We start from the raw sequence: 23983 nt of genomic DNA on the forward strand, positions 1-23983 counted from the left end.
TTTAAAAAAGGAGACTATTAAGTCCCAGCAATATTGAGTGAGTAAATGCGGCAGAAGTCCATCCCATCCACTGTATCCCAAGTAAAGCAGTAGAGGTAGCAACTTGGGACCCCACTTTTAAAAAGTTATGATGCCAAGGTGTCATGTTCTCTTTCAAAGCAGAAGGACTGAGGACTTCAAAGGTGATAAATTCGTTTTTAACCATTAAAATTAGCTTATTTTATAATGTGAAAGCCATGGTTATCATATTGCAACCCTAGCAGAATTCAGAAGAACCAATGCCCAATGTCTCCTCAAATGCCACAGGGATTTTCCCCAACTTTGAAGCTTTTCTGCCTTTTAGTGCTTCTGAAAGTTTACACTGAATTTTGTTGTGCTCTTAAAAAAAAAGTTGCTTACAAACAATATCTGTCCCATCTGCCTCACCTCATAAAGCTATTACTAATTGGCCAATCACTCCCATTTAATTCAATCAATGCACAACTCCAAAAAAATTCGATAGTAGTACCCATATGATTCCACTGCTCTGTGCAACTTGACACTGAGGACAGATGGAGTAACACATGGCAAAACATGTCCTCAAGACATGGGCCAGTGATAATAAAAGTGACAGATGTTTATGCTGGAGGAGACAGGAGGACAGGATTGGTAAAAAAAATTCATGCATAGTAGCCTTTAGTAGTCAATTACTGACACTCCTTGTACAAAAACCATGGTGAAGAAAGTGAAGAGGAATGATCACCACTGCTCATTTTAACCATCTCATAATCACGTACAGACTCACCTAAATCTTCTAAAACGCGTTTCCATCTATTTCTCACTTCCCTTCGAATCTGTCGCAGGGTATAGATATCATAGTTGAGTTTTTGCCACTCCTGTAGGAGAATAAAAATTCAGTTTTATTTTCACTCTTTGGCCTAAACCTCTTTCTAATTCCAAAACTTAAGCTGTTTAAACATGTGTTTCTCCTCTTCACTCATCTTCAAAGTATATATAAAAGAAGAGAAGAGTCAATAGGAAAACAGTGGCTACCATTTCTGGAGAATCTACTCCGCAGCAGGAGATGTGACACATTACATATCCTAATTAAAGCCTTCAAATTACCTAGTGTCTCAACTTCATGATCCCACCTGTAAAGTTGGGATAACAAATGTGAATATCCATTTAAGGTTGTAAAGGTAAAAGGTATATTAAAGCACAATGCACGCACATGGTGCGCACCAAGAAAATCCATGTATTATTAAAGCCATTTTATAGATGAGGAAACTGAGACCCAAAGAAGTTAACTGGCAAATCCAATATCACCCAGTTAATAAGTATAAGAATTGGTATTTGAATCCAGGTCTGACTCCACAGTTTATGAGAAAAATGACATACAAAGAATGTATGTTATCTTTTATTATAGGGATAAAGTAGAGATAGGATTCCCAAGTTTCTTAATTCCTACCCTATGTTTCCCTTATCATATCTCAGCATCACTTTCTTTCATTTCCATTCCCATGACAGAATGAATCTTTCAAGCACTGAGAAGAACTATCATAAGGTTATTAATCTGAAAACTTCAGTCTTATGGGTCATAGGCCATCATGTTGACACCAAAATAGAACTTGAATCTTTCAGGAGCATTAGACTCTTTACTGAGCTAAGTATTTCTCTTAAATGCTATTGAAATTGTTTTTAAGGGGCTTTATCTATATGGAACAGTCATTTTATAAAATACACCTTTTCCTCTTAGCAAAACCACATAACTATCCTAAAGCATAGCTTAAAAGAACATCATTCTAAAAGGCTCAATTTAAGACTCAAGTTTTATGATATTTTGACTCCTCTCAATGATGCTATTATTTTCCTACGAGGCTCCTTTCAAGGTTTGCCTTGCTCACTGCTAATCAACTTTCAACTGGTTAAGAGAAATCAATTTAACTGACATTTAAGATGTTAAAGATACCACTTGGGAAAAGAAAACTAGCAAAATAAAGTGTGTTTTGTTATAATTGCATTTTAGATCTGTATCTGAAGATATGCCAGCATGAGGTCATGTTTACTAAAAGTCAGGAAGTGGGAAATTTGAGTACCCTTTCCTGGTCCTATTATTTGTTTGTTTGTTTGTTTACCAAAGGCACACACACACTTGCATGTGCTCAAGAGTGAGGTGATTGGAATCAGGGATAAAATCTGTGACCCTAGAAGAGAGTAAGATTAATTGAATCATCTCAGAAATATGCAACCCTGACCTCATCTTTATCATCATGTTAAAGCACACCTGCATAATCCCCTAGAGACTGTTTAAGTCATAGGGGGAAAACTCAAGTACTGTGGTTTTCATTGGATGGGCCTATTGTACTAAATTGGCCATTCAGCATTTAGCATCTTAGAAGTGATATTTATTAACAACTGACTCTTGGCAAGTTCATAACCTCACTTGTCTCAGGGCCTCGTGTGCAATGCAGGGATAGTTAGACTACCTACCTCATACGCTTACTGTGAGGATCAAAGGAGTTGGAGTTTGGTGCATACCCTCCTCCAAATAGTGTGGACACCACAGAGAAACAATCCTCCAACACTCAGCATGCTTTCTATTACGAGGACTGAGGACATTATACATTGCAGGATAGAGAATCTCATTTGGGAGGATCCCCAGAAGAAAATTTTCTCTGCTCTTGCCATCAGGTACAATTTTACTTTTCCTGGAAATTACTTCATTTTCTGGACATTGTGAATTTTGTAAATGATCGATTTCCACACTTACGTAAAACTGTGGAGTCATTTCATGAAAAATTTAGAGGTATTTTGAATCATCAAAATTTTCAACTATGCTTATGTCTTCATTCATGTTTGTGCTTTCTTATCTTCTAGTGTGTGCTATCTCACTATTTTTCATATGAGTTGCAATAAGTCCTTTTTAATAAAAAGAAAATAATAAATAAATAAAAATATTTCACAGTGCAGCACTGTGCTTATTCTCAGTGACACTGACCCTCCTCCTTGCTGGATGAAATGAAAAGTAGTTAGATTCTTAGTCACAGTGATTAAGAGCCTCACACAATCAATCCTGAGATATATTCACACAACCTTAAATTTTGTAACAAACCACTAGGTGGCTTCATTAACTTGCGATTAGAGGTCTGCTAATTTTTCTTTGAGCTTCTTAGGCTGATGCCTTAGACCAAATCTCTATTTTTCGGAGACGCAGTCATCATTGGGTGATCCAGGCTTTAGACTTTAAAAAAAATAAAAATATTTCTCTTCCTGCTGTCTATCTGCCAGTTTTATGGATTTGTTTGCTATTCCTGAATACCAACACTGAATGTTACATAAATTCATTCAGTTGCAGCATCTGTGACTCTGATAAAGTGTTTGATGGAGAAGCAATAATATGACATTTACAAATTGCTAAGGATGGACCCACACATGATGCATTGACTGACCCGCACATGATAGGTGCTTGTTCAGATTAGTGGTATGAAACCATGCATTTCCCGTATCCATATTATTACTGTCTTCTTTTGACAGACTAGTCATGGGTAATCATATGAAAGTATCTGGAAGTTTTGTGCAAAATTTAAAGCTTTAATACCAGTAGGAGCTTGGGTAGGATTTTACCTAAGAATTGAATTTTCGTAAAATAAATAGTAAGAGGGGAATTTTAATTCCTCTTTAACACCTGACCCCAAAGAACAGAACCTAAAGTGACAAATGAAAAATAGTGATGTATGAAATCTGCCCACAACTTAAGAAACTAATTCATTTATTCCCTGGTACTAGAGAAAAACAAGCCTTATGATGTCCTCCTACAATTTTTAAATTGTAACAGTTGTTTTTAGATAAATAATTTGAAAATAATAATTAAAGATCAGTTAACTATTCTTCACCAGTGATCTGAAACTCAAATCTATTAGACATTAAGAGTAAAAGTCTTATTTTCCAAAAGAAACTTTTGTTTTTCTCATAATTTCTGAAATAACACATTGTGGCCAATGTGATGCTGTGGTCCAAAATTTTAACAATGAGTAAATTGTCAAAGGTGTAATAAAAGAGATAGTGCAGAATTAATTTCACAAGATACCTGGGAACCAGGGCAAACTAAGAAACATGTGATTGAAAATGGATCGCTGAAGATGCTTATAGCTGAATTCTTGAGGTTTTTCTCCTCTCTAGTTGTTGACCAAATCAGATAAGGGCAGCTAGATAAGAAGGTTGAGGCAACAACATAAAAGGCAGAACAAAACTCAATCTCCTGCAACCATCCATAGCTAGTTGTCCTCCAGGTCTGAATCCCATGAGCTGACTTTGACCTTGAGTTCTAATGTAAGTTCTTAAGATCACTTTCTCACACACAAAATTAAAACATTTTATACCTATCTATGCTACATTATTGTGAGGTGGTGGACAAATAGGACAGTTAAAAAGTACTACTTATTTCTTGTTAAAAAGGTGATTTATACAATTAAAGAAATGTACTCTAACAACAGACCCCATAACTATTTTAAACTCTTAGGAACAACTGCAAAAGCGATCAATTTATTTTTAATTAAAAATAACAGGATCACACAGAAATAAATATTTAAAGAAAACAGAAGGCTATGAAATGAAAGTTAAAAGTTTGCTTTCCCATTCTCTTCTTGTCTATTTCTCAGAGGTAGCCACATTTGAACATTTCTTCTTCCTCCCTCTCCCCTCCCCTCGCATTGCCCTTCCCCTCCTTCTCCTCCTCTGGTAGCTTCCACTACCAATTCCTTCCTTTTCAAACTTTTTTTGTACTTTTTTCTATGTAATAAGAGTCATTTAGCTCTGCCTCCCTTCTCCTCCACTCCCCTCCCCTCCTCTCCTGTCCAGAAAAAGATTATTGGCAGTATTCATGATCTATCCCCTAGAGCTGACACCTTACTGCCCTAAATTAAAGCTGGGTTCTGGTGGCAAGGAGAAAGGAGGGATAGGGACACTGGGGCAGCTAATATGTCTGCAACTAATATGTCTGGCACAAGTAAAGATTTGATATTTGCTTCCCCAACATCTATACTTCTCTTATCCCATCAATCTGGATGTCAAGTTCACCTAGACTTTCCTTTGGCGAACACTTACATTCTCAGCCCTCAGTATACACTGACTAGCTTAAGCCAACAAACTCAACTTTGGCTGTATATTAGAACCATCCAGGGAGCATTTAAAAACACCAATGTATGGAATCCACCTCCCAGACCAATGAAATCAGGATCTTTTGAAGGGGTACCAGATTTGAAACCCAATAACTTAAGCCAATCAGCCTATCCCACTGCCTCAAGTACAGACACGTAACCCAACTCAAGCCAAGGAGATGCAACAAAACCCATGGGGTTTCTCGGACCAATCAGGAATCGTGTTCTCTCTCCGTGGTGTGAGGGCACAAAATCTAGAACTACTCCCATCACTTTTACTACCCCGAGAAGAGCCAGCCTAAGGAAGAAGTCAGCACTCAGAGGAGAGCAAATATGAAGGGTCTCAGAGAAATAGAACTTAAGGACATCTAGGCTTCAGGATCAGATCTCTTCTGAAGCCAATCCTCCTTCTGGAACTCTGTTATGTAAGACAATTCCACTTAGTTTTAGAGAACTAGAGTTCTCCTGGTTCTCGAATCCAAAAGATTGACGTTACAAAGTCCACTCATTAAGTACATAAACAAAAAAGAAACTATAAATACTGCACAAAATATGAGTCTTATATTTTCCTAACTCTAGACCCTAGGGTTAGACAGCATATAAACCTATTTAGCTGGGGATGCATATGGTTTACAGAGAATGCAGTGTTGATGGCTCTGCCTGGTCCCAATCTTTCTTTCCCAAGAGTGCCCCAGGCAATGCCACAAACATAACAGCAGGCCTTTTCTGTATCCAGGAATTGCTTTATGGTGCCTCCCCTGAATTCTGTCCATCTGAGCAGAGCTTCTGACTCTCACAAGACTGTTATTAATAGGGAGAGGAGATGGCTGTATCTAATTGGCTAATTTCTTCTAAAGATCGGGGGGGGGGGGCAACATTGGCTTAACCACTCAACTCCCTTACTCACAAAAATGTTTGATCCATCTGGCCACTTCATCCCTGAAGAATGACCCAGGCAAAACCATTCCCTTCGACACACAGGGGTGCGCAGGGGTGGTGGGTGGTGAGGAGTGGCAGGGGCTGCAAAGGTCTGAGATGCTGAGGACCCAGGAGAAGAGACTGGGCTGTGCTTGTCAGCAACAGAGAGCTGTGAAACCGCCTGTCGTTTTCTGAAACGATGCTTCAGGGCTGAGAAAACTCTGGGCAATTCCTCGGCTCCTCCCCCTGGATGCCCCACCGCTGGCTTCAAAAAGAACCCGACCACGTGATCTTTCTTTCCTTGGAACCGTTCCTGGAGAGCTTGCAGCCCTCTTCTAGGCTCCCTCTTCTACGCTGGAAAGATTACAGGTTGAGGGTGGGAGCGGTCAATGGGGGGGGTGGGGGGGAGACATATGTAATACTTTAAATAATAAAGAATTTAAATTTTAAAAAAAGGTTACAGGTTACAAGGATGCCTAATTCAGAACCCAGCCACATCCTGCACAGAGCTCCCGTGACAACCACAGTTTACCATGGCCTTCCTCCTCCCGCAGCTAATCCGCCGGCACCTCTGAGCAAACACCACAGAGCTTGGACCTCATCTGCCAAATTCAAGAAAAAAAGGGTTTTCCAGGGAATAGCTCACTCCTCTGAAGAGGGCAGCTGGTTTCACTGGCGTCAGCAGCCCTGACGTCCTTCCCTAAGCCCTGCTGCTTCCTCAAGCTCCACTCCATCCTCCTCCTCTCCCTTCACCGCCACATGCTTACAAAGGGAGCTTCCACTTGCTGTTCTCACTTCCTCCTCATCCCCTTACTCACCAGCCCCTGACAATCAGCCCTTTCAGATCCACTGCACAAGGGAAGTGGTAAGGTGCTTTCCCCACCTTCCTCTGTCACTAGTGACCAAATGGGGGTGTCTCATAGTCCTTTCTGAGGGCCCCCATCTCTCTTAAGCATTACATCCTGACGGCCATCCCCTTCTTAACATGCCTCTCCAGGTTTCTGTGGGAAAGGAACAAGGAATGAGAGCTTATTATGAGCCCACTCGGTACAGCAGGCATGGACTCCTCCACCCTGTGAGGTGGTGTTAGATCCCCATACAGGGGAGGAAGGAGCAGTATCTTGCCTAGGATCACTCAGCAGCAGGTCTGAGATTCGGGACCTGCCGCCTCCCAAGTGCATCCTCCAGCTGATCTCCCTCCCTCCCCTCCCTTCCCTTTGCAGGTCCCTCTTCTTCCTTTGCCTCTTCTTTTCATGCCATCCTTTCCCAAGGCTCTGTCTTGGGTCTTCTTCTCATCTCCAACTCCCTGGATAATTTCCCCTCGTGCCTCCACTTCTGTTGTCACTCCCAAGTCTCCCCCCTTTGCCTTGACCCCAAGCCTCAGCTACAGGGCTTGATTTCCCCCTTTCTGCTGGGTATCTCCATGTGGGCAGGCTGCTAACAGGGCCACTCAATAGAGTCTGACTCCCCCACCAGCCTCCATCAGGCCAATATCGTCTCTCTTATGTTTCCAACTTGGTTATTTGCTCACTCCACTTCAATCCCACCTTCTGAATCCATACCAGTCACCTAACCCTGTTAGTTCTCTCCCTGCCACAAACTCTCCTCTTCTCTAATCCCAATGCCTCAGCCTTAAGAGGCCTGAATAGATGCAATCTGCTTCCAGAAGCTAATATCTCTGATCTCATACCAACCTGTCTTCCTAAAGGTGAAAATGGGTCTTTTCTCTCCCTGACATTTTCAGTGGTTCCACACCACTTACTGAGTAGTGAATAACGTTTCAATCCCAAATAGGCTCTCTATAATCTGACTTTCCAGTCTTGTTCCTATGATGTCCCTCCACTCACAGCGTGCCCCTGCACATGGGACTACCAATCTATGCCCGAGCATGCCTTGAATCTAAATTCTACTCACTCCTCAAGGCTCAGCGTAAACGTCAACACCTCGAGAAGCCTTCACCTTTCTTGCCAGTGGAAAGTAATTGCTTTGTCTTCGAAATTCCTCAGTGCTTTTATGAAAATTGTTGTAGAGTTATTTTATTTACTGTATAGATATTACTATATAGGTATTTGTATCATCTCCTTCACTACCGATTGCAGGTTCTGTGGATACAAGAACCTGATTCATCCATGCCTTCCACAGTCTTCTGTAGACAGCAGGTGCTCCAATGGATCTTCTGAACTCAAATGAATATGACAATTCACATAAAGGCCACATTCTGCCCGTGACTGAGTGCCTATTTTAAATCTAGACAGCAGCACCTTTTATTAGAAAAAGCCACTTGGGCTCTAATGCATGTGTATTCTGGACAAGGCATGTTTATATGATCAAGATATTTTAATGCCCATATTTTTGGGAAACAGAATAAATTCAAGAAAGGTGAAATAGATCAAAATAAAAAAATTCACCTCTTCTACTCAGTGCCTAATCAAGCATTTGTTATTTGAAAATTACTTTTCACATATGTCTCTTTAAATAAGGATATTGAGGCTGCACTGTGGCAGGCACTGCTCCAGGCACTCTGCATGTGACATCCCAGTCAGAAAATCAGATGAGATGGGTTTATGGATTTGTTTCTAGAGAGGTGCTAAGTGTGGCACTAGGAGGTTAAATAACTCAACTGAGATATCAGAGCTATTAAGTGGGGAACTTAGAATTTAAACTCAAAGCTGTCTGACTCCATAACCTCCCTCCAGTACACTAAGCTGCATTCAATTAGGCCCAAATATAACCCACTACATTGTCCTTCCCTGTCACCAATGTGGAAACTGGGACACAAAGAGAGAAATGTAACATAACGTGCAGGGATTTTCATTCTAAAAGTGGCTCCTGGCAAGGCCACTCAGTCCAGGAGACAAAAGACCCCCTTCTCTGTTCCCTGCTGCCTCTCGCTGACACAGTCCTCTCGGCCCAGCAGCGAGGGGCAGGACAATGCAACCAGATCCCAGTGTAAGGGGCAGGCTGATGAGACTCAAGGGAAAGGGAGGCGAGTCCATTATGCAGAAGAAGCGCAGAGCTTCCTTTAAACACAGCTGGTTCTGAACAGCATCAAGGCCACCTACCCAGGAGGGGCATCCTCTTTCAGGACTATAAAAGCCTATTCTCTGCACCCAGCAGACGTGGTGTGTAAGTGGGAAAGATAGGATTGTGTTTCACTGTTCCTAGACAGGCGGTCCACTCATTAGCCCTCGGCTTCCACCTCAGCCCAAATGGCACAGGATCAAATGACAGCACAGAGAAGCTCAGTGAATTAGAGGATACACAACAGACTAGATGAACCCTGGAGGAGGATGTGGTAGGGAGTGGATGCCAAGAAGGGGTCAGTGCCCAGGGACCTGGCACTTAGGTCCTTGGGGACCCCAGGACCTGAAGGGCCCTCCGTCACCTCCCAACAAGAGTTGCCTTGATTGCTTCTACCCAGACATCTCATCACTCTGAAGCACTCATTCTAAGTAAGGTCTATCTGTTGGTAACTAGGGCCTATGGAAATGAGCCTTTTCAGTTGGGCAGGTCAAGCTCTGATGTGGTTATCTGTCTCCTAGCTTCACCAGACCTACCAATTCAATGAGGTAAAAACAAGCCTTTGGGTTACAGATTCACACCTGCGTCTCCTCCCTTCCAGAGCTATCGATTGCCCTTTCTCTGAATCCCAGGTGAAGCTGGGCCTAAGTGGGGTTGGCCCGCTGTGCCGACCAGGAGGCCCTGTGTCCCCACCCCAGGTGTTCTGATTCTTAACAGATAATAACGTGACACTTTTCTAAGGTCTCGCAGCTTGGGCAGTTTGACTCTACATACCATGCAGAGCCTCAAACCCCAAATAGCACCCTAGATTCCTTTGGGGAGCACCTGGGAAAGGCGCATCCATACCCTGGTGGCCAATGCAGCCCCACGGCCCTTTGCAATGCTCATGGGCTTTAACCTAGAACTAGAGCAAGAAAGTTGACCTAGAACAAGTCAAATGCAAATGCCAAGTAATGCTTTCCCAACTCCCCCGGTTAATTTTTATTCCACAGCTCTGCTGGAGTTGCAGCCAGAGGCCCCTGACCTAATTCTTTATCTGGTTTTAACCGTATTAAGCCAGGGGATAGCTCGCAGCTCCTGCTGGGGAGGTGTGCCAGCAATGAGATTTCAAATCAGTTTTGTCTCATTTGTGGAGTTCCAGCCCATAACAGCTTTAGCATTAGAACAAGGGCCAAACTCGGGATGTGATTTGGCTAACGCTTCCAGTAGGAAGAATGTAACATTATTATTCCAAATCAATTAGTGGGAACCATCTCAGAGTTCTGCTGTTCCAGTCACCGCAGGGACGAAGGACAATTTGCTGTTGTCACTAATGGCAAAGGATAGTAAGACTAAATTCCTGTGCGTGGAGAGGAAAGGGGGCTGGAATTTCTGGCAAGGTAGAATTAGCCACTTCATTCAATTACTTAAAGTATGTACCGTTGCCCTAACTGGTTTGGCTCAGTGGATAGAGCGTCAGCCTGCGGACTGAAGGGTCCCAGGTTCGATTCCAGTCTAGGGCATGTACCTGGGTTGCGGCACATCCCCAGTAGGGGGTGTGCAGGAGGCAGCTGATCCATGTTTCTCTCTCATCGATGTTTCTAACTCTCTATCCCTCTCCCTTCCTCTCTGTAAAAAATCAAAAAATATACATTTTTTAAAAAAGTATGTACCGTGGAGGAAGCCTGGTTCTTCAAAATGCAGAGGCAAGTTTAGATTTAACTGTGGATTGTATGAATCAGCATGACATCTCAAAGATCTGGCTTTCCCTTAGCATCTATCCCTGTGCTGGGCAATATGGCAGCTGCTGGCCACACATGGCTAGTGAGCCCTTGGAGCGTGGCTAGTCTAAATCAAAACACACTATAAATGTAAAAATACACATTGAAGTCATAGTACCAAAAAAAGAAGAAAGTAAACTATCTCATTAACAGCATTTATATTGATTGCATGTTGAAATGATAATATGTTGAACATATTTGGTTAAAGTATATTATTAAATTTAATCTCACCTATTTATTTTTACTTTTCAATGTGGCTACTAGGAAATGTAAAATTACTTATGTGGCTTGCATTGTATTTTTACTGGATAGTTCTAATCTAGAGAATACTATACCTAACAGTTTCCTTTCAAAGAGTGGCAAAATCGGCAAAGGAACGCCTCTTTAGCCAAATTCTACCAGAAAACACTTGTTTGGGTCCTTAAGGATTGCAGTTTTTCCCAGGTGATAGTATAACAGTGTTTATCTTAGGGTAGGGTTATGTCTAGGTGATCTTTTTCTCCTATACTATCCAAATTTTCCACAACAGTGATGTATTTCTTCTGTAATCAAAACAGAAACTTTGAAGTCCCTACGAAGCTTATTTTTACAGCTTCCTTTGTTAACACCACCTAGTGTCTAATTACCTCCAAATGGAAGAGTCTACTTATGGGTACTATTGTCACTTGAACTTATTTAGAAAAGTCTTTACTATTTTCTGAATGGCAACCACAGACCTTAGCTCCCTTGATTTCCATGAATTCTGTTAAACTGAAAATCCTGTTGGTGACTTTGCAAGTTCCTGTGTGTGTCCCAGTATTAGGTGAAAACACTGGTCTTCGAGGGTCTACATTTCAGAACCTCTGCCAGCTTCAAAGAAGAAGAGCAAGGGGACAGAGCAAGGCCAAGGTGAGGACCAGAAAGGAGTCCCAGTAGAGGTGTTCTTTTTGGATTGAGGGGAACGAAGGAAGGGCATTCAGTAGAGCCCGTCAGAGACACAAACAGGGAGAGAAAGGAAAGAGAGAAATTAAGTTACAATTTGCTTTTATAAACTAACAACCCCAAGATCTGAAAGTTTTCCCTTTTTTAACCCAAATGTTATTGTAGTGGTAATCATTTTTGTAATTACTCTTCTTGCATTCCTTATCATTAGGGACCCTACTTGCAATTGCTCTTCCTTTACTGGAAAGCTGTCAAATTGGTTATTGAGTAACCCCAGTTCTTTTCATCTTCACCCCCTTAGGAGGAAGGAGTTAAAAGAGCTAGCCCTTGACCCATTCACTGTGTGTGTGTGTGCGTGTGTGCATGCGTGCGTGTGTGTGTGTGTGTGTGTGTTGGGGGCGGGGGGCAGTAGAGAGGATAAGCCCCCAGGCAAAAGGAAAGAAGGCAGGTGACCCCATCGAATTTCCTTATCAACTGGACTTCCTGGTAACTCGAGGAGTGCTATTTGCTAAGAAGAAGAAATCTTATCTACAGAATGCCCTTAGTAAAATGTCTCTGGTCAAAGGATTACTTAGACTCAGGCACCAAAATCTTCAGGATATGGCTCCCAGGAGGATGTCACTATACTAAAAAGTAATGAGAAGGTATACGCAATGGAGCTCTTCATAATATAAATTCTCTCTACTGTCTGAAATAACCCAATGAACCTCACACTGACACATCTAGCATTCAGAGTCAGAGGGGCCTGTCCTGTGGAGGAGGGGGTCTTAGGAATAAAATCTCAATGTCCCACACCGCTGTCTGCTTCTCAATGGCCTGTGTCTTTGCAAGTATTAGTAAAGCTTGATACTGTGTAAGATCTACGGCCCTTGTGAATCTGCTTTGTCAATGTGTTTTGCACACCCTACCTCTCTCCCCCATCACTTGACTCCAATTTTATAATTTGTAGTATTTTTACTTTATACCTCTAAAGACAGAGCTGCAAATTAAACCACTTCCCTAATCACACCAAGCACATCTCCAGCATATTACATCCCTATGAACACAACCCCAAGTCCCACTGAACCTTCCACAAGAGGAACAAGATGCCTGTCTAGGTCACCTGTCCATGACAGCAGGGTTCCCTTAACAGCTGGGAGTTATTATTGAAGTTCAAGCCTTATAAAACTTTGTTCTTTACAATTTCAGTATCTCACTCACTGTCCATTTTCAGTCCCCCACAATCTTCAACTGAGCTTCCAGATGCTGCCTCCCCTGCTCAAATATTTGGGGGGTGACTCTAACAAAGCCTCAAGCATGACATAATGCCACAGCCTCAAGGAAAAATAGCCACTTAAGAGAAAGCAGCCCTGTCATTGCCTGGATGCTCACTGTTTAACACATTGTGTATAATTACTCTAGTCTTTACTGGCTCACAGACACAGGATGACCCTTTGCCAAAACAATTAGGACGCTGCCTAGTGAATCCTGAATTCGGCAGCCATTTCCAGTTTTTAAGACCTTTGCCTACCGGTCATCTGCCTGGCTCCTTATCACCATGGCAAATTCGTAGTCAAACACAGCCCCTAACACAATGTCTGTGCAGCTAAAACCCAGAATGCAAAAGGGAAACAGTGGTACATTTAATACGTTTGGGAATTACGGTGTTGTTTTTTTTTATTTTGACTAACTCACATGCTAGATTATTATGTAGTCATTTTTGGAAAGAAAAATCAATGCTTTGCACCCAAAAATGAAAAGGCTAGTTTCTAATGAGGATTTCTTCTCCCAAAAGGATAATCGGGCAGTGGGTACAGAAAGCCTTCCTCATAGGCGCTGATGATGTGTCCTTTTTGTATAAAAAATTAAATCTGCACAATCAATTGAGCACAAAACCAAAGGCAAAGCTTGGATGATGGCATCAGTCTGAGAGTACATATTTTAGGGTTTACAAGATATAAAGTCTCTGTCACAACTACTCACCTTTGTTACTGCAGCACTAGGCAGCCAGAGACACTATGGAAACGAATGGGCATGTCTGTGTCCCAGTAAAACTCGCCCTGACCGGTTTGGCTCAGTGGATAGAGCATCAGCCTGAGGACTCAAGGGTCCCAGGTTCGATTCTGGTCAAGGGCATGTACCTTGGTTGCGGGCACATCCCCACTGGGGGCGTGTGCAGGAGGCAGCTGACCGATGTTTCTCTCTCATCGATGTTTCTAGCTCTCTATCCCTCTCCCTTCCTCTCTGTGAAAAATCAATAAAATATATATTAAAAAACAAACAAACTGAAGTTGACCATAGTTTGTCTAGCAGTGGTTCTCAACCTTCCTAATGCTGCGACCCTTTAATACAGTTCCTCATGTTGTGGTGACCCCCAACCATAAAATTATTTCTGTTGCTACTTCATAACTGTAATTTTGCTACTGTTATGAATCGTAATGTAAATATCTGATATGCAGGATGTATTTTCAGGGGTCGCGACCCACAGGTTGAGAACTGCTGGATGTGGCATGGAGGAAGCCACTCTACCTGTTTTACTCTCAGCAATATCCCCGCCCTTCATTCTGAGCAGAGTGTACGCATCTCATTCAAAGGGCAGGAGTGAGGTCTAGTTAAGTCCTTAGGATGCAGGTGCCCAGGAGCAGGTGCCCAGGAACATAACACAAATGTTTCTGGGGTTAAAAGTCACGTCACTTCTCCATAATTCACAGGTCTTTAAATATGGAGACTCTTGAGATATGCCCTCTATAGCTCCCTCTGTCAGGTGAGAAAACAGACCCAGAGAGATTGAGTGGTCTTCCAAGGTCACACAGCAAATTAGCAGTAAACTCAGGAGACAGTCGCAGAGTTGGGCCCGAACCCCAGGAATCCTGTCTGCTGTGCCACACTCCTCCTATGAAATAAACATCTGCTTTACTTTCTAACACCCACTGCCAGAGGCCCAGGTAACAGAGTGAAGTAGATGAACTTTCAAACTTGGAGACTCACTTTTCCAAATGAGAACCCACATGGACCCCCACATAAACTATCTGTGAAAGTGAGGGTGCCTCTCTCCCTCTGCTTGGTCCCTCTCAAAGCTCATGGGACATCTCGAAGAAATTGTAAGGATCAAGGAACCAAGTAGTTCAAATGTGAGTTTATTTATCATCTATTATCCTCTAGGGACCTCCTGCTTCTAGTACTCTCCTCCTCTACTTTTTATTCCTGCCCAAATGCGCTGCGCCAACACTGCAGTGCCCCTCTCCCCCAACCTCCCCTGAATAATCTGCAATCAAACTTGTCAGTCCTGGATCCTATTTCTTTGCAAAACAGATTTGTGCTGACCTATTCATGATGGGTAATTTTTTTGCTAAGGCCCAACCAATCAGTCTCTGATACGAATTAATGTATTATTGCTCCTAGATATCAAATTTGAGTTTTAAAGGGGCCTTTTAGTAGCTCAATAGAGTATTTTGAAGTTATATTGAGTGGCTTTTCCAAAGATGCCTGCCTGGCTGCCTGAGATGAGGAAATTTAAGTTTTTACCCCTACTTCCACCAGAGCAGTTTTATCAGTGTCCTGGTAGGTTTCATTAGGGGAGATGGGGAAAGAGATCCAATTATAACAGAAAAAAAATTTAACGAGCACAGACATGCACCAAAGCATTGACCCATGGTCAAGATCTCAGTCACGAGGCCTTGACCACAGAAGCTATTTTAAGGGTGTGTTAAGAACTGTGAAGCGTCTGAGATTTGACTCTTTTACAAGCTACCAAGTTCTCCTGCCACAGTTGCATGGATGCTGGCAAAAAACACGAGACTCCTGGGTCAGAGACAAGGGACCCAGCAATAGCAGATCAGCATATTTTATGCGCGTTCTCTAAGTCTTGATTCCAACATGGTAATAGAAAGATCCCTGCACATTCAGTAGGCTGCCTTACAGGAGCGGAACCCTGAACTTGGGGAACCTGAACCTGTTACAGTGGGCAATAGCCTATGCTTTGCTCTAGAGAGAGATCTACACCTCCTGAGGCAGTTCACTGTGCAAACATCTTTGAAAAAACTCCCCAGAATGAAGGGCTGACAATGTGCTCTTCTCACAACATGCCCAGAGACCAAGAGACCCACAGAGAATGATCTCTCAAGGGAAGAGAAGGCCAAGCCTGCTCAGGACTCCCAAGGAATATGAGCTGGGAGTAAAAGGACCAGAAGTAAAGGACAAATCTTGCAAGGGGACAAATATGTATTTTCTACAAAGATGTGTTCAATGCCGAATGCCAGCTCAGTCCAGATTCACCCCTTTAAACTATTCAGCCCCTGAGCCCCATACTTCTTAGAACAAAACTCAGAATCCTCACCATGGCCTACTGGCCTTCATGATCTGGTCCTCGCTAGTGTTCCCAGTGGCCCCCAGAACAGCTCGCTCCCTCTACTGCAGCCACGCTGGCCTTCTCGCTGGAATATCCATCACAAGGCTCACTCCCTCACCTCTTTCAGATCTCCATTCTCCAGCCCAGAGACACCTTCTATTCCCTCGTATTGTCTTATTTTCCTTCAAAGTGCTTATCACAACCCACCACATATTAACTTGTTGTGGGTCTCCCCTCAGTAGAACGTAAGCTCCCTGAGGGCAGACCCTTTGTTTACTTCTATCTACAGGTCTACATCTGATCACCAAACAAAACAACCATTTTTAATCCTATCAATTGCATGGCTGTCATTATTAATTAAATTATGTCCCCCAAATTCATATACTGAAGTCCTCACCCCCAGGAACCTCAGATTGTGATAATTTTTAAGAAGAAATGGTCTTTATTGGGGTAATCAAGCTAAAATGAGGTTATCAGGGTGGGCCCTAATCCAATATGACCAGTGTCCTCATAAGAAGGAGACATTTGCCATGATAAGCAAGGTGTCAGCTGCAATGACTAGTTAAAAACAATACGTAGAGCCAATGGCTATCCAAGCCCGGAGGCAGTCCAGTAGGAAAGCCGCACTGAAACATTCCAGTACGTGCTCTCTCTGGATGCTGTATACCCAGAGGTGCTTCTAGTCCCCAAACATCACTTTAAAACAGCCAACAGATAATAAGTGCTATGTCATGGATTAAAATGTTAAGGTGAAGACTGAGGCATGCTCTGCTTCTGAACACTCAACAGTCCAAAGACAAGGTACATGTGAGCCTCAGCCAGTTCCTCTTCGTCACCAGGCCTAACCCTGTGTGAGCCGCGACAGGCACACACAGACGCGCACAGACAGGTGGAAACGTTCTGAGCCAAAAAAGAAGCCAAGGGTGGATGAAACCGGCAGAGGGCTGCTTGCTCCCCTCCCTGGTCGTTTTACACAGCCCTGCTCTCGGCTTTCTGCGGCTGGAAGAAGAGTCCAAGGGGACTGAAAGCAGGAGAAACAAGAGAGGAAGACCTTTCCAAAGTAGGGCAGAGGGACAGGTGGGGCGAGTGGCATGAAGGGCAGTCAGTGTTTCCATATCAGCTGAGGCTCCACCATCTAGAAGGGAGATCATTGCTCAAATGCCCCTGCCTGGCCTGACCTAACCCCAGCCTGATGGGAAAGACATGGGGCACCCCCCGTTAGCTTATATATATTCTTGGGTCACTCAAAGATGTGCTCAATGGCGACTGCCAGCTCAGTCCAGATTCACCCCTTTAAACCATTCAGCCCCTGGGCCCCACAAAATCCTTAGGGATAAGAAAGGGTTTAGCTCATCCATTGCCTTCACTTCCACCCTCCCTGTCCCTCTCCCAGGAATATTGGACCTCGAGCTTCTAGCAGTGTTTCCAAGGTGATGAGGCTGCTCTGACCCCAATTCAGGAAAGACCAAAGCCGTAATGACAATATATTGGGACGTATCTGGAGGCCCAGCAAAGAAGAGCACTGAGCTGAGCTGGCCTCTCTACTCAGAAAACCTCTCCTCTTCCTCATATTTCATCAATTACAATGAATTTGAGTTCACAAGATCCTCTTTCAAACCATCCAATGAATTCCTCTGGTTTTGTCCAAATACCTGCTTCTGTTTAATTTCCAGTTGAACTGAGCCTACTCAGAGTAAATAGACATTAACTGGATAAAAAGGTAGAGGGGAAAGTTAGGGATGGGATACTCAGCGGGGAGAGCCAGGTTTGGTGAGGAGCCAACTGAAGGGGATGTGGGCAAAGGGTCATATGAAAAGAACCGTGGAGAGGCTTGCACAGCTGAGGGGAGGTGAGGGGGGCCGAAGGCAGGGAGAAGGGTTCTGCGTGTGAAGGCTGCCCTTCTTGCTGGTCCCAATACATCCTTAGGTGGCTCAGTCCTACCCCAAATAGTCTACTTCATCTACACATCACCTACTCCCTCCAGACTTCTGCCTGGAGAGGCAAAGGGAAAATTACTTAAGAGTATGCCCCATAGTTATTCCCATTAGAAAAAATACAGAAATCTCACTGACTTTCCACGGATAACAGTATATGTGGTAGAAGACGACAGAGAGCATTTTTTAACTATTTTTGCATATTGCCAAGGTTGGGCGGAAAGAATAGACACCCTGACCAGACTTCGGTCTGAGGTCTCTCTCTTCTTGCAAGCTGCTGCCATTTCTATTCCAAGCTCCTCGGAATCCCCCAAGGAGTGATTTGCTGGAAAAGAAATGGTGCAAATGGATAAGAGATCCCATCCCTGAAGCATGGCCCATGTGTAACAAGAAACTCAACTACAGTGGATTCTTATGGCCACCACGTATACTTGGTTTCAAAACTTTCTGGTAAACTTACCAAAGATGTTAAAAAAAGAAAAAGTGAAAATAAAAAGAAAGCTTGAGCAGACTGAAGTGTAGTCAGCCATATGACTGAAGAAAAATTTTGATTGTCTATGACAGGCTGCCTCTGCCATGCTCCACCCTTGTGACTTGCCATTAACTGGCCGAGTTCATGGGCACCAGCACCTGGATCTTCTGGTTCTTGGTTGAAAAACACGATGCTACAGCCAGGACTGGCGACCTGTAGCCCGAAGGCACATTTCCCACGTGTTCATGGCCTTTTACTGCAAAACATTTTATTTATAGAAGAAGGAATGAGGTTAATTTGGACTCAGGTCCACTGAAATTCACTCGAGGTCAAGTGCTTTAATAACGATGACAACAGCAACGTGGTAAAAGAGCCGGATGCGAGTTGACCTCATATAACTTGTAGTTAAAACATGACAAGTATTTCTGGAGGGCTGATCCAGTCTGTACTCATGAGCCACATGGCCTGCCTCTTGGATTGCAAAACCATCAAAGGGCACAGCTCACTCCTGCACTGTAAATGGAATGATCTTGTGTAACAATTATGGGACTACAGGTAGCTGGGGATGGGGCACCCGAACAGAGGGACAGTTTCATATTAAGAAAACTACAGTGTCTTTCCAGAATATCTTGGGGGTTTTAAGTCTGAGAAGCAGCAGACCTGGGCCCTCATCAGAACTGGATGGGTGCTACCATTTTCCCCATGTGCTCAGTCCAAACCAGAAAGCAAGCCAAGCTGCTCTTAGAGACAATGCCTCATCAGCCCTCTGAGGTGCCCCAGCTGAACACTTCGGATCAGGAAGTCCCAATGTGTCAGTTTCCAGGGCTCTCGCAGCCTGGGAGCAATTAAGAGCCATTTTCAGTTATGCTGAGAGGAGCAAGCCCGACCAGAGGAAGGGGCGGGGCGGGTGGCTGAGAGTAGGGGGTGGTGAAGAAGCCCACAAATGCCGCTCTTTCATTACCATATGAATTCTGTCCCAGAGGAAGCCAGCTCTGCAGAAAGGGCCTGATTTATCAGAAGACCACTGACCGAGCTCCAGAGAAAGAGCCTGATTCATCAGGAGACTCTCACAGCCTTGCAAAGATAAATACCCACTCACTGTTTTTCAAGCTTTCTGCCTCAGTTCCTTCAGGCAGGATTCCTCAAAGTTTGTTCCAGCTCCTCCTAAACTAACTTTCATATTTTTTCTCTCTCTCTCTCTCTCTCTCTCTCTCTCTCTCTCTCTCTCTCTCTCTTTCTCCTTCTCTCTCTCCCACACTCCCCTTCCCCTTTCTCCAGCACACCCACAGTAAAACAAAGCCAAACCATTTAGAAAGATGCTGGGAAACAGCCACCAGAGTGTGCTGCAAAATAAAAGCGAGATAATTTTAGTTTGTATGAAGTGTATGTATAATGAAGTAATAATACATGCATAGGATCTAAAATTCATTTTAAACAGAAGACCAGGGAATTAAAAACTTCTGTCCTCCTCTCTTAACTCCCCAGCAGTCACCCTGGCTCACAAGTTCATAGGTAGCCTTCCAGAAATTTTATTATGCTTTTAGATAGATGGGCTATCTTTTACACAAATGGGATAGTGCTATACATACCCACTTAGGAAGAGATCATAACTATCTTTCCAAGTCAGTACCTATAAATCCTACCTCATTATTTTTTAAGCTGTATAGCATCCACTAGTATAGCTTTTTATGATATATTTAACCACTGATTTCATCGAATATTTTTCTTTCCAGATTTTTAATTTTCCAAGCGATACTATAAATAGCACATATCTTAGTTTTAACCATGTGAAACCATCCACAGGATGAAATGCCAGCAGCAAAACTGTTGGGTGAGTTGGTTTTCTTTCGATTCCATATTTAGACTACACCTTACAAAGAATTTCAAGCTGGTGAAAGGAGCCAAAGTGACTGATGGGGAAGCAAAAGAGCTATTTTGATCACAAGGGATACCATTCTGGGGCAACCACTTCCCGTGGGTTCACTTGTGTTGCAGCCAAGAGCAAAACGTAGCTCTTGACTGAATGTTGGCACAGTCCCTTCAGACAGAGATTCCTCAAAACTCAATAGCCTCATCAGCTTCTGTGCCCTCAGTCCAGCTATATCTATATATATAAAAGCTTAAGCAACCATTGCAACCGAACGGACGACCCAACAGGCTGCATGAGGCAACTAGGCCGGCAGGGGGATCAGTGAGGGGCGACCAAACGACTGAGCAGCAGGCTGTGTGGGGTGACCAGGCCTGTAGGGGGGTCAGTGAGGGGCAACCAAATGACCGAGCAGCAGGCTGCGTGGGGCAGCCAGGCCGGTGGGGGGGGGCAGTTGGGGGTGACCAGGCCGGTGGGGGGGGCAGTAAGGGGTGACCAGGCCGAGTGGGGGGAGCAGTTAAGGATGACCAGGCTGGCAGGGGTGGGGCAACTGGGGGCGACTAGGCCAGCAGGGGGTGCAGTTGGGGGTGACCAGGCCAGCAGGGGGGGCAGTTAGGGGTGATCAGACAGGCAGGCAGTGAGCAGTTAGGAGCCAGTGGTCCCGAATTGTGAGAGGGATGTCCCAGATTGGAGAGGGTGCAGGCTGGGCTGAGGGGACACCCCCCCCCCGTGCACAAATTTCGTGCACTGGGCCTCTAGTATATTAAATAACAGATCAGAAAAATGAATGTGCCTTCAGTTGGAAAAGTGTGGCTCTCTATGGGCACAGATATGACATTGTTATTTGATTGGGAAAATAATGTCAAGAGGTCTTGTGGGAGAAAATGGGTAGTAGGACTTCTTGAGTCTTGGCATGAGTTAAGCTCTATTTGCAAAAATCTGTGTGTTCCACTCAGACTGTGATGTTTAGAGATTCCTACCTTCCCTTCCTAATCGGCTGGCTCTGGTTGAGTATCTGCCCAGCCTCTCATAAAGTTGTCTTTATTTGAAATACCTTCCTTGATCTCAGCCCCAGATTCACCCAATATTACATTACTCTGAATTTCCCCTGCTTCCACATGCTGCCTGCCTCCCAAATCCCTCCTTGTATCCAGTGCCTGGGGGTGATGTTCAGAAATCTCTATCTACCACCATCAAGGGTTAGGGTGTCCCAATCAAACACAGGGATAGCTTTATACTGGAGATGAAAGCACCAGATATCACATCTGGAAGACAATGGTGGTTAGCATAGTATATGAAAAGTACTTCAAGAAGCACCTGGTATGCAGTAAGTGTTCCATAAGTGTCAGTTGTCACTGTTCTTGTCTGATTCCTTTTCACCAAGCCACTGTCCACTATAATCACTGGCTCCCCTTATAGAATTTACTATAGGGGAGAGACCACACTGACTTGTCAGGCTCATGGCCCACCAGATGGTTCCATGCATTTGAGTTTATATAGCAGTCTCTTGAGCATTTGGTGTTAGTAAAATCTTCTGTGGTGTTTAATTTTGTGTGTCAACTTGGTTGGGCCACAGCGCCCAGATAATTGGTCAAACATTATTATAAATATTTCTGTGAAAGTGCTTGTCAATGAGATGAATATTTAAATTGGTACACTGCATGTAAAGCAGATAACCCTCTATATGTGGCTGAACCTGACCCAATCACTTGAAGGCTTTAATGGATCAAAGACTGATCTCCTCTGAGCAGGAAGTAATTCTGCCAGCTGTCTGCCTTTGGACTTGAACTGCAACTCATCCCTGACTCTCCTGCCTGCTGGCTTCCTCCATCAGATTTCAGATTCACCAAGCTTCCACAATTGTGTGAGCCAATTCCTGAAAAAAAATATCTCTTCATAGATAATTGAAAAGCTGGTAGACAGATGATGGGTAGATAGATTATAGATAGATAAATGATAGATAGATAGATAGATAGATAGATAGATAGATAGATAGATCCTATTGGTTTTCTTTCTCTGAGAATCCTAATGTACACCCCCCTAAGTTCAAACAGCTTTAGGTTCCCTGAGAAAATCAAGTTCAGAGACCGACATAGCTGCTCATGAGATCTTGTGCAGAAGTGATATCACTCGTGGTATTTGCAAGCCTGTGAGCTTTGCATGAACAACCAACCAGCCTCCCTCAGGGACATATCCATCATGTTGACCTAAGAATAAGTTGTGAAACTAGAAGTGTGGATCCTTACTATGATGAAAGTGGAAATTCTAACTTAATGGCAATATCAACCACTGACTTCTCATACTGAATTGAGAAGTGGGATATTTAAAAAGAACAGAAAAGAATTTTCTATATCCTTTACATGAAATTAACATCAAGACTAAAAAATATTAGTCTTTTGGGTATATAAAGAACTGAAAACACACTAATTCCAAATCAAATCTGCTTCATTTAACATATGACATCAACTACTAATAAAACAAACCTATTAATACATGTATCAGGCATATTTGAGCTTTTGTTATAACAAATCATCAACTACGTAAGAAAATATTTGACAAATGTATTTGAATAGCCTAGATACCTTTGTAGAAACAATTACACATTGGAGTTTTCTTACAGAGAAATCTCTAAGTTGGACAGTGTCTTACATCTTTTCTATAAAGTTCTATGACTATACGCTTATTTTACTACCTAGTTGCTCTTATTCACATTTAAAACAAAGAACAAAGAAAATAATTCAGCTATATCTGTCCTCAATCCTTAGAACCTTGTAGCTTTCTATCTCCATTCCATCGTCAAAGGCATTGAACCCGAGTCAGAAGATCATTTCTGCTTGAACACTATAAAGAAAAGTCGCTTCACCTCTTTGTGTGTGTCTTTCTCTTTAACACATAGTCCATCTACATCAAAAGACTACCGTGAGAAGCCAGGTAGTGCATATGGAAGGCACCATGACTGCACGATACACAGACATCTCTGGTGGTCTCCTTTGTTCTAGGAAAAAACCAAAGCCAATGCTGAAATAGGTGACTGGAGGCTTAACTTGATACTAATCCCTGGTTTTTCAAATTTATAAGTAGTCAACTGTAATTTTTAAAAAGTTTGAGGCATCTTTATGGTTTCAGTTTCTTCTGAGGCCCAATTGGTTTATTCAAGTTGTAAAAAAAACTAATGAAAAGATACAATTCCTGTCACGTGCTTGCCAATAAATACATGTCCTTCCTTCTGGAGATTTCCACCATCATGAGCACAAAAACTCCGGAAGCTCAGAGGTGCAGCAGTCTGTTGTGTAACAGTGACGTTCTGGATACGAAGGAAGTTGGCCAGTTTCCTGACCTTTTCCTACAGACAATGCATTTTCCTGGAGGTACCCAACTTGTCCATTTCCTCTTCCACTGATGTACCCATCAGTACTCTCAAGATACATAGTGTATTGGCTTTCATGCATCTTTCTGGGGCCCAGGGAAAGGAGGACAGGTTCTAAAGAACTGTAAAAGAAAGAGGCCTGGCCATTACACTCTAGTATATGGACACCCAGAAGAACAAAAGAGAACTTGGTTCCCCCGGGTTTTCTGTTCTCTCCATTTCCCTTCCACAACCACGTCTCTCAGAGGAAGGCTCTGCCAG

The 23983-nt window shown here is 43.3% G+C and overlaps 1 protein-coding gene across 1 annotated transcript in view; it reads right to left on the minus strand.

The window, feature by feature from the left end:
- Nucleotides 1–23983, minus strand: part of MREG (melanoregulin) — a 51540-nt gene that overhangs the window by 3489 nt on the left and 24068 nt on the right. Inside the window, exon 3 of the mRNA XM_014462506.2 lies at nucleotides 785–875. Within this exon, the coding sequence (XP_014317992.1) occupies nucleotides 785–875 (91 nt within the window). The remainder of the gene's footprint in view (nucleotides 1–784; nucleotides 876–23983) is intronic.

Source organism: Myotis lucifugus, unplaced genomic scaffold (genome assembly GCF_000147115.1).
Source record: "Myotis lucifugus unplaced genomic scaffold, Myoluc2.0 scaffold_3, whole genome shotgun sequence".
Taxonomy (NCBI): domain Eukaryota; kingdom Metazoa; phylum Chordata; class Mammalia; order Chiroptera; family Vespertilionidae; genus Myotis; species Myotis lucifugus.